At 37.8% G+C, this 13,682-nt stretch overlaps 2 protein-coding genes across 2 annotated transcripts in view; one reads left to right on the top strand and one right to left on the bottom strand.

Annotated features, from left to right (window-relative positions):
• The first annotated feature begins 60 nt into the window (after positions 1-60).
• Positions 61-8,181, top strand: lin37 (lin-37 DREAM MuvB core complex component). The gene is made up of 9 exons (XM_061952488.1): positions 61-397; positions 572-647; positions 718-768; positions 4,670-4,699; positions 4,813-4,898; positions 6,034-6,194; positions 6,516-6,647; positions 6,737-6,810; positions 7,896-8,181. Exons 1-9 carry the CDS (start codon positions 304-306, stop codon positions 7,981-7,983), a joined length of 792 nt encoding a protein of 263 aa, XP_061808472.1. The 5' UTR covers positions 61-303; the 3' UTR covers positions 7,984-8,181.
• Positions 8,182-9,461: 1,280 nt separating this feature from the next.
• LOC133599674 (chymotrypsinogen A-like) overlaps positions 9,462-13,682 on the bottom strand; it is a 7,292-nt gene continuing 3,071 nt past the window's right edge. Inside the window, exons 4-7 of the mRNA XM_061952498.1 lie at positions 12,488-12,569; positions 12,133-12,313; positions 11,904-12,034; positions 9,462-9,809 (exon numbers count right to left, since the gene is read on the bottom strand). Coding sequence (XP_061808482.1) covers positions 9,648-9,809; positions 11,904-12,034; positions 12,133-12,313; positions 12,488-12,569 — 556 coding nt within the window. The 3' untranslated portion in view covers positions 9,462-9,647. The remainder of the gene's footprint in view (positions 9,810-11,903; positions 12,035-12,132; positions 12,314-12,487; positions 12,570-13,682) is intronic.

Here is a 13,682-nt window from a genome sequence, read left to right as displayed (position 1 = left end):
AGAGAGTGTCTTTGTTTCCAAAGAACCAATAGGCAAATAGAAAAAAGGCAGCGCGCGGAAGAGGAAAGTCTGCCGAGTGCTATGGCTAACATGCTAAGTCTTATGAACGCCAGTGGTTCAGTTATCGAATAAAACCACAACTGTAGTTTGTATTTTTAATGCATTGTACGGAACAGGCGTGGGCTTCTGGAGCATTAGGTGACGCCGGGATAGTGTTGTGTTGCAAAATCGTCGTCGTACATTGAAGCTAATGTTGTGACTTGCTAGCTGCTTTGAAAGGGGCCACTTGTCAAACAGCAGCTGATGCGAACATTTGGATTGTCGCCTTATAAATTGGTTAGCTTATCGTGCATTAATAATATTATGCATCACGTCAAGATCAAGACCGAACGGCCAGGTAAGACGTGTAGTATTACATTTTATTGCTTCAGTATGTGTTACTACTGTCGTACCCGGATGACGATTATACATACACATGCAGATTTAGTCACAACCTCATATTTTACTAGTATAGTTGCCGTTTCGGAAACTTGCACGTTTTACTTTTGGTTTAAACTTATTTTCCTTGTAGATGCGGACGGCACCGTTGCTCGCAGCCGACTGGATGACATTTTAAAGGGGCTTGTGGAGAAGGCTGAAAACAAAAGGTTTGTACCGGGGAAGTTAAGTTACACAAAGTGCTTTCTATACGAACTAACTCAAATACATTTTGACCAGGGATCAAAATGACAGCGACTCTGGAAAAATATCGGTGGACACAATTACCAAGTAAGTACAAAGTAAGTAAGAATGTTAATGACGGTAACGAATTGCTGGGTTGCAACCACGTGACCTATTGACGCTTCCGGGTTTCAGACGGTGGTATTGAGCAGTGTTTTTCAACCACTGTGCTGTGGGATATTATGTAGTTTCACCCATTTGGGATAAAAACATTTTTTGCAAACCAGTAATTATAGTCTGCAAATAATTTGCCGTTGTTGAGTGTCGGTGCTGTCTAGAGCTCGGCAGAGTAACAGTGTTTTTGATTGATTGATTGAGACTTTTATTAGTAGGTTGCACAGTGAAGTACATATTCCGTACAATTGACCACTAAATGGTAACACCCGAATAAGTTTTTCAACTTGTTTAAGTCGAGGTCCACTTAAATTGATTCATGATACAGATATATACTATCAGATATATACTATCATCATAATACAGTCATCACACAAGATAATCATCAGGGTATATACATTGAATTATTTACATTTTTTACAATCCGGGGTGTGTGTGTGTGTGTGGGTGGTGGTGGTGGTGGGGGGGGGGGGGGGGGGTTTAGGTTTGGTTGTTATCATCAGTCATCAACAATTGAGAACAGAGAAATGGATATTGAAACAGTGTAGGTCTGACTTGGTAGGATATGTACAGCAAGTAGTGGACATGTATATATAGAGCGAGAGATCAGAAGGCATAAGAAAAGTATCTACATTTGATTGTTTACATTTGATTATTAACAATCCGGGGAGGGTGTTAGTTTAGGGTTGAATTTGCCTGGAGGTGTACTTTTATTGCGGTTTTGAAGGAGGATAGAGATGCCCTTTCTTTTATACCTGTTGAGAGCGCATTCCACATTGATGTGGTATAGAAAGAGAATGAGTTAAAACCTTTGTTAGATCGTAATCTGGGATTAACGTGGTTAGTGGAGCTCCCCCTGGTGTTGTGGTTATGGCGGTCATTTACGTTAAGGAAGTAGTTTGACATGTACTTCGGTATCAGGGAGGTGTAGCGGATTTTATAGACTAGGCTCAGTGCAAGTTGTTTTACTCTGTCCTCCACCCTGAGCCAGCCCACTTTGGAGAAGTGGGTAGGAATGAGGTGGGATCTGGAGTGGAGATCTAGAAGTAATCTGACTAGCTCGTTCTGGGATGTTTGGAGTTTAGATTTGAGGGTTTTGATATGTAATACTCTTCCATATCAGTAGGTGGCAGCCGGTAGCTAATTGCTTTGTAGATGTTGGTAACACGTCTTGTGAGACGACAAGTCAAAGGCTATGCAGAACTAAACTAAAACCTAACTGGCCATAAAGTAAGCAAAAACAGACTGCTGGACGACAGCAAAGACTTACTGTGGAGCAAAGACAGCGTCCGCAAAGTACATCCGAACATGACATGACAATCAACAATGTCCCCAAAAAGAAGGATAGCAACAACTTAAATATTATTGATTGCTAAAACAAAGCAGATGCAGGGAATAGCGTTTAAGGAAAACGTGAAACTGCTACAGGAAAACACCAACAAAACAGGAAAAGCCACCAAAATAGGAGCGCAAGACAAGAACTAAAACACTACACACAGGAAAACAGCAAAAAACTCAAAATAAGTCATGGTGTGATGTGACAGGTCGTGACAGTACACCTACTTTGAGTCAAGAGCTATAGTGATGTGTGGTTGGTTATGGTTTAAAGTCGTATCCAACAATTGCAACAACGACTTTTTACTGTCAACTGAGTTTCGTTTTGTAATGATTTCTGCTGGTGGTGTGCCTCCGGATTTTTTAAATGGAAAAAAATGTGCCTTGGCTCAAAAAGTTGAAAAACACTGGTCGAGAGTCTCATTAAAGCCTAGTATATAGTTGGTATCACGACAAGTGACTTATTCCCGGAAGTGAAAACCAGTGGTGGTTGATCAAGCTAAGATGGCTGTTGTACAGCAAGCAGCGTGCGGAGTACTCAAGGGGCCTATATCTTCTTGAAAAAAGCAGATATGAGCAAAAAAATCAAACTATGCAATGGAGTTATTAAGTCGGTCGCATTCCCAGGCATATCAAACAATTGTGTTCCAGACGCCATTCCACACAACAAAACAGATGGAAATTTGGAGCATGGAGGTCTACAACTTCTTTATGTGTGTTTGGGTAAAGGAAGTTGGTATCAAGACTCTCCGTATAAACATGCATTGTTTTTGGTCGATTAAGGTTGCATTTAAGGTACCAGTAGAGTGGGGAAACAAGTTGCTTCTATATTAAAGCTATTATCATATATATCTGATTTATGATACCAAAAGATGTCCATAGTTTGCGAATTAATAGATATGATCAAAATAGTATCAATCCCATGGACATTCCCAAGCCATTTTGAGAGGTAATGAGGAAGTCAGACACTTCCTCGTGTGACGTAGTAGTAGGGACCGCAGAACCCTTCCCCACCAAAAACAATGTAAATCGTGCAGACTTTGTGAGACCCAACAACGATTACTTTGGGCAAAATTATGATCTATAACCTTATACTGTTCCTTTTGTTTTGTATTGTTTTATACAACATTTTTAATCAATCCAACAAAACAACACACAATAATACAATTCCAAACCACTACAGGAACATTCAGAATAGCAATCAACAGAGTAATTGAGAGGACAGACAAACATGACAAAAAACAATCCAGAGTAGTCTAAAACAAAAATGAATAATATCAACAACAGTATCAATATTAATACAAATTCCAAAATAAAAGTGATTTAAAAATCTCTAATTTACATTGTCATCACAGCCATATATATATATATATATATATATATATATATATATATATATATATATATATATATATATTTTTAAATGAACAATAGTGTCACAGTGGCTTACACATTTTAATTTTCCTGAGGGAACTCTCCTGAAGGAATCAATATCAATAAAGTACTATCTATCTATCTATCTATCTACACTTGCATCACATCGCATAAGTTTGACAACACATTGTGTTCAATATTTACCACAAGGATAAAAATAAGTCCTATTTTAGGTTCCATCCATTTGTTTAATATTACCGTTTTGTTATGATGCATATTGAAGGAAATGCATTTTTATTCTTTAATTACATGTTATTAAATTGATGCAGATCACCAAGAATACAAGTTTGCATCGTCATTGAGATGTTTATATATTGTAATGTGATTGCTTCTCTTGTTGTTTTCAATCATAACTCTTTTATTCTCTGACAACAAGAGTTTCCGCAGCTTCCTGACACTTCATACACAACTTGCTATCTACTGTACCAATTTTAAACAGCAGAAACAATGTAAAATACAATATATTCAAGATCTTAAATTGACTCGGCTTATTTTTATTGCTTCTAAAGGGTTTATTGGCATTTTTCCAAATATCATTGCATGATATGTCTCTTTCTAAAACGTTTAAGTAGATCATCCATTTCCGAACACATGCATGATTTGCATTCCTAGTATGATGTTCATTTATTATTCCATAAAATCTTTTAATTAATGTTTTAATTGTATCCTGATTAAATATTGTATCTTCCAGTTCATTTCTGTTAAAAGTCATACTTTCAGAGTAAATGCATTTCTTTACAGCGTGTTTTAAAGAGATACAATTTAAAAAAGATTTCTGGGTGTATTATATTGATCAACTAATTAATTGAACGGTTTAAAGGAGTTTACATGAATAATATGATGAGGTTTAGCAATACCTCTATCTTTCCATATGGTCCATTTGACCACATTTTCATAAATAATAATATGATTGTACCAAAGAGGTTGATTCATGACTTTTTCTTGCAACTGTATTTTCAGTAAAAAGTTTGCTGAATCATACTAAAACCGGGGCGTATGAAAACTGAAGTACAGCAAAAGGAAGATATGTTTTTCCATTCACAAATGTTCTTCTTTTTGTTTATAGGGAGTTGTCCCCATCATCTACTGGAAAAAGGTAAGGGTCTGCATGCTTATATCGTACAAGCTAGTTGCACTGCTGCATAAACACATTATGTGCGTATCTTTCTCTGCTGCAAATTTAATTATATCTCATGTTGATATCCATAGGCCATCCGCACGACTCTCACAGCATCGGCGGAAGAAGCGGAAGGAAATAGAGGAAACCATTTCGGAGAGCAATACACACAGACAAAGTAAAATTAATGTTCTTACTTGTAGGAATGAGAATCCAAGTGTTTCAATTCCTTAGAATGATTTGCCAGTTTTGTGAACGATTCTTTATCGATTTCTGTAGGCGCGTGTGATGTCAACACGCGTGATGCCGAATGGCGGCAAAAAAAGAGTTATTAACTATAAAGAATGGCAACTTGCAATATTTGCAAAGTAAATATTACATCAAAGGGAGGAAATACTAAAATAAACATTATTTAGCACCCACAGAATGTGATGACTTACAATTAAGTAAGTTTTTTTGATCCGAGCCGAAAGAGAATCTCCACCAACAGCAGCAGCAACAACATAGCACGTCGTCTGTAATACAGCAGGTAACTAACTAACACCGCCTATCATGTTATAATAACCTGCTATTATTAACTGTAAATGTGAAATTAATGCTTCTCTTGCATTACATGACGAGACAGCATCTGGCTGGCTGGGAGGCTGCACACCTTCTCCCTGTCTGAAAGGTGTTCTCCATAGCTGGAGACACCATAATTAGCCAGAAAGATTGTGTACCGGTATCCTTCCTAAAAAAGAAGATATGCTTATTTTCTGTGAAATAATTGTTCTTAGTTGATGGTTGCATAATTCCACAATGCAGAGTTCAATTGGACTTGACTTGTATTTGTCACTGGCTAATGTAGTTTTACGCTCTTTTGAGTGGTCAGCTCCTATATTCTTTTAAACAGATAAATGTATTTTCTATTAGAAAAAAAGTCAACATGTATTACTGAACATTATTGTGTGATTGCCACAGAGTACTTTGTTGTGCAGTGTTTAAATTTATTTCTACAGTAGAATGTTTCATAGTTATTTAATTTTCAAAACAAACATTTGTTTTATGGCAACCCCCTGTCATCTTTTCAAGGAGCCCAATGCTTTGGGCCTCATAAGAACTCATTGTTGTGTTTGTACACTTGTGTTTCTTCTAAACTAAACAAAGTTGATGATAATCAACCGGTTCATTTGACTATTTTTTTTTAATCATAAATGATACAAGAATTGAGAATGAAATCGGAATCGTAAAAATCCGATCAATTCCCATCCCTGCTTGCCTTCTTTTAAAATATTTTTTTAGCATGAATAACTTTCCCTCTTTCTCTTATCCAGATGCTTACATTATCAAATTGTTCGATCGGAGTGTGGACTTGGCTCAGTTCAACCCCAGCTCCCCTCTTTATCCTATTTGTCGTGCCTGGATGAGAAATAATCCCGCAGTCCGAGAGCCCGGTGAAGGATACCCGAGATCTCCAGTCATTCTCGAGGAAGAGGTGAGTGAGGAAAATAAGGAAATAACTGTGTTTCAATTTTTACTATCCTACTAAGTGGTTCCACCTGTCCAGCATCTTCTTGCAACCCACCAGTGCCACAATTCGGATTGCAGTCCTGTGGAAAATAATGGTCACTTTAAAATATGACAGTGCAGAATATTAGTCAGGTTTAATGATGGACACAGTGTAACCCTCAAATAGAGTAATTCATTTTAGTATGTTTTATATGGTAGAAATTGTTGTTCAATCTAAATTAAGCAGAGACAAGTGGACATTTTAGCGGTTCAACGGTATGACTAAATGTAACTTTTGTACTTGCAGGTTCCAGACATGATCAATGGCAAAGAACAAAATGTATACAGACTCCCTCTTCCAACAGCGTGTGCCGTCAGCACGTCTGGTGAACCTGTCAATCTCAGGATTCCACCTACCGAAAAGCCTTCAGTCACCAAGGTTTTTTGATATATTTTGGCACATGGAAATTCATATAGTTCTTCATGTACGCGCGCTAGCAATTATTAACATGTTCTCCATTTTTGCAGTTAACAGATTCCATGCCTGCATCAGATTCCATCATTAGTGACCACATGGAGCGTTGGAAAAAGATCAGACAAAAGTAAAGCTACAAAAATAAAGACTCCATTAGTTAATCAATACCCAAGTAGGGATGGGTACCTGAAACATTGAAAAATGAGCTGATTATGAAAACTGTGCTGTTATATCTTGTCTAAAAAGCTCAGAGGTTCGATTCCTAGGCTCGGGGTTCTTCTGTGTAGTTTACATGTTCTCCCCGTAACTGCTTGAGTTCTCTCTGGGTACTCCAGCTTCCTCTCACCTCCAAAGACATTCACCTAGGGATAGGTTGATTGACAACACTAATCTGATTTTGAAATGTTGTCTATCTGTGTTGGCTCTGCAATGAGGTAGCGACTGCCTTCCTTCCGCCCAGGTGCAGCTGGGATGGATTTCAGTTTGCCCGCAACCCAGAGAGGGATAAGCGGTAGAAGATGGATGGATGGATATATAGTAGACTTTGCAAGCAGTTACAATTCCTAGACCTTAGATGGCAGTAGTGTGTAGGCTATGGTGTGTTGCCTAGCTGGGACGTAGTCTTTGCTATAAAACTGAATGTGCCATTCGCGTCTTATGTTGCACCCGACAAGTATTTATACTGTAAGTATTGTACTTATTAAACACTTGCTGTTTGTTTGTAACGGGCATCTTAGTTGTAGTTTTCATTGCCCAATTTGGTGGTGTTTAAATTGCCATGTAAAGCTAATTTTGGAAAAGTGCGGTCCTTTTTTACGTTCGAGCATTTTTTATCAGTCATACTTGTATTGAAAACTGCAACATTACCAAAAGGCAGTTTGGCTGAGTTTGCTCTGAGTGCTGCGTAAATTATTGTTTATTCGCCTGTATGAGCCGATGTTTAATCTGTAATGGGACGTGACATCATGTGCTGCTATGTTACCAGAAATGGTGTCATTGGATTTTACGTGAATCGATACCCGGTAGTACCGCCAAAATTCTGTCAGTGCCTAAAAAAGTACCAAATTTGTTACCCATCCCTACACCCCAGTGTTAAAATGTGTGATGATGCTGAACATAAGCTACACTTGATGGTACAGAGGTGTTTCCTCTTCATTTAAACCTGCATTTATTGTGTCCAACTTTAAAATGACACCTTTTTGTTTGTTTTAGATGGAAAGAATGCTCCAACAAAAACCAGTTGCGTTACAGCGAGAGCATCAAGATCCTGAAGGAGATGAAGGAGCTCTATGATCACTAGTTTACAATGCTGCAAGTCCTCATTAGCATGGACACTATCGAGTGTTAAATTCAACTTTTATCCACACTTAGCAGAACAGTAGAACCTTAAGCCTTAAACAGACCATATTTTCTATGTTATACAGCAATTTCATCAGTGGGGGATATTTGGTGTGGAACAGTTTGCATTTCAATACATAAAATTGTTAACTGTTGACAATTTTCTGGTCACCGAGTGTTATGTTATGGTCTAACTTCCATATGCATTCGAATCAAAATGTCCCCTGAATGTTAATCAAACATTGTATTTGCTTCTAAAACCACATGCTTTAAATATACAGAAATTACCAATCCAAAGAAGAGGTACTTCCAAGGTTATTGCGCAAAAGTGATACATTTAGCAATCCTTTTTTTTCAGTAAATCTTCTTAATTGATAATACTATAGAAATAAAGGTTAAATATACTCAGCCATTATTGAGTTAAACACTGGAGAGAAGTGAGTTGCAAGATAATTGTGTTTGCCAACAAGTCAAATGTGGCTGTCTAGCGTGCAGGGCTGCTGCCTGATTTGGGGATAAGGACATGATCCCCTCCTTTGGAAATTGGGCTGCATGGCAGTTATCCAACATAATAAAGAACCCAAAGGAGTCCTTCTGCAATGGGACAGAAGGACCTATCAAGTGTCTTGCTGAGGAAACTGAAGATGGTGGAGTGGACAAGTATGTTTTTATCCCTGAAACAAATTGAATAAGGTAAATGTTCTCAACTTCTTTACTTTTTGGCTCATTAACCAGAGTTGCACGTTTCATATTCCTTTCTGCAGTTATTTGTGCAGAAAATAAGAAAAGTATATTTGCTGTATTACTTTTATTTTGAAGGTCAAATGTAGTGACTTGTTTAATCCAGTAGATGGCACCATTGTGAAACAGTGTCAATACAGCTAGTGAATGTGCCAAACACTCACATTTACCCATCACTAATGTTGCTCTTTGAGAATATATATTACACATTTGGTTGCTGAAATGTGAGTGTACTCATGAAATGGTGTAGGTGTTGTCCTCTGTGTTTTTAAAATTTTGATTTCTATTTACTGTTTTAATTGGTTTTACCCTTTAAAATCGTTTTTAATCATATTTATTTTATTTTGGTTTTATATGTATTTATTTTGGGTTTTTTATTCAGTCATTGGTGGAGCTAAGGATAATATTTGAATATTGTTTTTAATATTGTTGTGCAGCACTTTGGATACATTTTGTTGTTTAAATGTGCTATATAAATAAAGTGGATTGGATAGTCAGTCAGTGATCTACATATTTGGATATCTGTATACTGTTTACCGACTTAAAAAAAATCAGTTTCTCATAAAATATGTATGTGTACTTCAGGTTCTTTCTCATTGATTCTGCCAAATAGAGGTAAAGGATCAATAGAGAAAACAACGCTTATACATGCGCAGTATGTCACCTCTCAATTAAACCAACAGAAATACAAGACAAGTGTGAAACTTGAAAATGTCATTTATGTGCAACATTTTGCAAATGCACAATTTCGACGTTAGTGATGAGTGACTACCATTACTGCCCGATAAAATACAGTAGCAACCTTTAATCTTCAATCTTTAAGACGGAGGATGTAAGAAATTAATGGAGATGCGTTGGCACTAGTTTGCGGAGATGGTTTGCAGTTTAATTTGAGGCAATGGTATTGTCGATCCAGCTGCGTAGGTAGGACACACGAGCGTACACAGCAGGAGTGCGCACATTGCAGTTGGAGGTACCCCAGGACACAATACCCACAAGGGACCAAGCGCCACTGGTCTGGCACACCAGGGGGCCACCGGAGTCACCCTAGAAAGGCACAAATATGATGCTTTAGGGATTTGCATAGAGGCATAAAACAACCAAGCCGTCATAAGCAATTTGAAATCACTTGATATGATCTATAGCACCCTTGTTATACATACATAGCTATATGTATAAACCACTCATAGATTAAGGCAGAGGCATTTCCAAACAGAAAAATTGAAGGATGTGGGGGGCCAACTTTGATATGTTTGATACATTAAAAATGCAAAAAAACCAAAACAACTTTAACGGAGATATCCTAACAATCTACAAATCTATTGTGGTATACACGTCAGAGCAAATTATAGTAGCTCAATAATCAATAGGTTTTTATTTTTACAATACATTGAGGGTTAGATGTGCTGATTCTCGTGAAAAAGTATGTAATCGCCATTGCCAATAATTAATGCATTTAATTAGGGATGTCTGATAATGGCTTTTTGCCGATATCCGATATTCCGATATTGTTCAACTCTTTAATTACCGATATCAACCGATACCGATATCAACCGATATATGCAGTCATGGAATTAACACATTATTATGCCTAATTTGGACAACCAGGTATGGTGAAGATAAGGTACTTTTTTAAAAAATTGATAAATTAAGATAAATAAATTAAAAACATTTTCTTGAATAAAAAAGAAAGTAAAACAATATGAAAACAGTTACATAGAAACTAGTAATTACTGAAAATGAGTCAAATTAACTGTTAAAGGTCAGTACTATTAGTGGACCAGCAGCACGCACAATCATGTGTGCTTACGGACTGTATCCCTGCAGACTGTATTGATATATATTGATATATAATGTAGGAACCAGAATATTAATAACAGAACGAAACAACCCTTTTGTGTGAATGAGATATAAATGGGGGAGGGAGGTTTTTTGGATTGGTGCACTAATTGTAAGTGTATCTTGTGTTTTTTATGTTGATTTAATAAAAAGAACGATACCGATAATAAAAAACCAGATACAGATAATTTCCGATATTACATTTTGACGCATTTATCGGCCAATAATATCGGCAGGCTGATATTATCGGACATCTCTAATTTTAATGGCGATCACAATTGTCGATCACGTCTGGCTGACATATTTATTTTTAGTCACCTGGCTGACAAGTAGCTAGCAGCTAATTGTGTGTGGAGTCGGTCCTAAGTCTAAGATAATAATAATCACTTCCATTACAGGAAATAAACCTGATTTTATTTATATCTTGAGTATCATTGTCACGTAGCATTAGCACTGAAGGACAAGGCAGAACATTTGTATACACAGAAAGAGAATAAGGAAGTAGTTTAAATATTGTGTTGACATTGTTAAACTGTCAATAGCACTCACCATAAATAAATTGAAAAATGTACAGTTATTACAAGTGATTGGTATCGGTATCGCCAGTCTCACTCATGGATGATCGGAATCGGCAACATAAAACACTGATTGGAACATCCCTAATTGAGGGCCAATAAAGATGAACTGCTTAAAGAAAATGGCCCTCGAGCTGCACTTTGGACACCACTGGATTCCATCCATCCATCCATTTTCTACCGCGCGCTTAATATTATAAAACCATGTATATGTGTCAAATTCATCACCAATTTTCAGAAGTAACGGTATTGTCTGGGAAAAAAAAGGAAAAGTACAACTTGGAGTTTGTCAGCAAATTTCATGAGACTTCAGCTCAGCAAAAGATTTCCTCCGCTATTGTTTACTTTGTCTTTGGCTTTGTTCATGGTTTTTTTTCTGCCAACAAACAAAAAACAAATAATGGTGATGGCTCTGATGGTAAAGCAGCCATGCCAGCAACTTGAGGGTTCCTTCTTCGATCCCCGCTTGTGCCATCCTAGTCACTGCTGTTGTGTCCTTGGGCAAGATACTTTACCCACCTGCTCCCAGTGCCCCCCACACTGGTTTAAATGTAACTTAGATATTGGGTTTCACTATGTAAAGCGCTTTGAGTCACTACAGAAAAGCGCTATATAAAAATATAATTCAATTCATGGCAAAGAGGACAAGTGTGTCAATAACCACAGGACAACATAGCACTATTTGTCACATAGGAAAGAAAATAATTAAATGGTATACTGTATGTACCTGGCAGGAGGAGACTCCAGAAGCGCCAGCACAGATCATAGCATCACTGATTCTGTTGTAACCCCAGTACTGCTTGCACTGAGTTGGGGTGAGCAGAGGCAAGGAAGTCTGCTGGAGGTAACGAGGGCTCGCTGGGAACACAAATCATTCTTTTAACTCACTACATACTTGACTTGGCCCCTCGTGTCTTTGTATGCAATTCCACTGATTGTGTTTTAATGGGACTCACAGGTTTGGCCGGTCCTGCCCCATCCAGTGGTGACACACTTGGTTCCAGAAGGGATGTTGGTGCTGGAGCTGGCCAGGCACACTGGAGCCACGGTGCTGCTTGTCTGCACTGGGGAGGACAGCTTCAGAAGGGTGATGTCATTGTTGAAGTTCTGGGAATTGTAGTAGGGATGCGAGATGGCCTGTTTGGGAGGGGCGACAAATAAAGCGCAAGTCAGCATCTCAGTTTTGCATGAGCATCGCAATCATTCTGGACGTCAGTGAAAAAGCTCAAAGACTCAAGAATTTCAAAATTCAGTTTACAGTGGACATCAAATTAATGACTTTTTGTAACGCTGTCTCAACTCGGAACTTACCCTAGAGATGGTCTTGACCTGAATTTTCTCCATGTTGGATTGACGATCGTGCTCGCCCAGGATCACACGGTGACTTCTGGGACTGTAGAAAATACAGAATAGATTCCTTAACACATGATCAGTTGTAGTACTGTAGTGTAGTGTGCATGATCAGAATCATGATAGTATTCAACCCAGTTTAATCATTGGGGCAGTTATGAGATGTCCCTATGAAATCTGCCTGGAAACAAGTGGCTCCACACATTAGGACAGGTGCGGTATTTTAGAACTTAATTTAAATCATTTCGTTGATCAACATTGCTGATTATTGTAGTATTTGTAAAAACTTTGAATTTCAGTCTAATTTATAATTTAAAAAAAACATTTGTGCTGTGTCTCGTATGTTCGAAGTTTTATCCTTAAAATGAGGTTTTCCTTGTCTCTGTCGTTAGAAAGTAGGTAGTAGCACCACTGATAATGAGCATGCTCCCCCTGTGAGGCTGCAATGATTAGTCAACAATGTCAAGGTTTGTTATTGCTGACATGCAAGCAGAGTAGTAGATTGTTGTAAAAAGCTTTTATAATTGTAAAGAACAATGTTTAATCAACTAATTGCAATAATGTAAATTTGTTTTAACTATTAAATGAACCACAAATATGACTTATTTTCAGTGACGTGCGGTGAGGTTGATGGCTGGTGAGGCACTGACTTCATCACAGTCAGATTTACAAACATATGAACCCTAAAGAGTATCTTATTCACCATTTGATTGGCAGCAGTTAACGGGTTATGTTTAAAAGCTCATACCAGCATTCTTCCCTGCTTGGCGCTCAGCATCAAGGGTTGGAATTGGGGGTTATTAAATCACCAAAAATTATTCCCGGGCACGGCGCCGCTGCTGCCCACTGCTCCCCTCACCTCCCAGGGGGTGATCAAGGGGATGGGTCAAATGCAGAGGACAAATTTCATTACACCTAGTGTGTGTGTGACAATCATTGGTACTTTAACTTAACTTTAACTTTACACATACAAACTGTAGCACACAAAAAAGCACATTTAATAAAAAAAAACGTTATTATGGTCTTACCTTTACTTATAAAATAAGTCCATGAGCCGCTGTTGTGCTGGATTAATGCACCCCCTGACGAGAGTGTTATATCAACTACAGCCCTCACTTAAACTTTCCACGTGCAAGATTGAATCTATTTAAAAAAG

The sequence above is a fragment of the Nerophis lumbriciformis genome, linkage group LG04 (assembly GCF_033978685.3).
Source record: "Nerophis lumbriciformis linkage group LG04, RoL_Nlum_v2.1, whole genome shotgun sequence".
Lineage (NCBI taxonomy): Eukaryota > Metazoa > Chordata > Actinopteri > Syngnathiformes > Syngnathidae > Nerophis > Nerophis lumbriciformis.
This window is presented reverse-complemented; position numbering and strand designations above follow the sequence as displayed.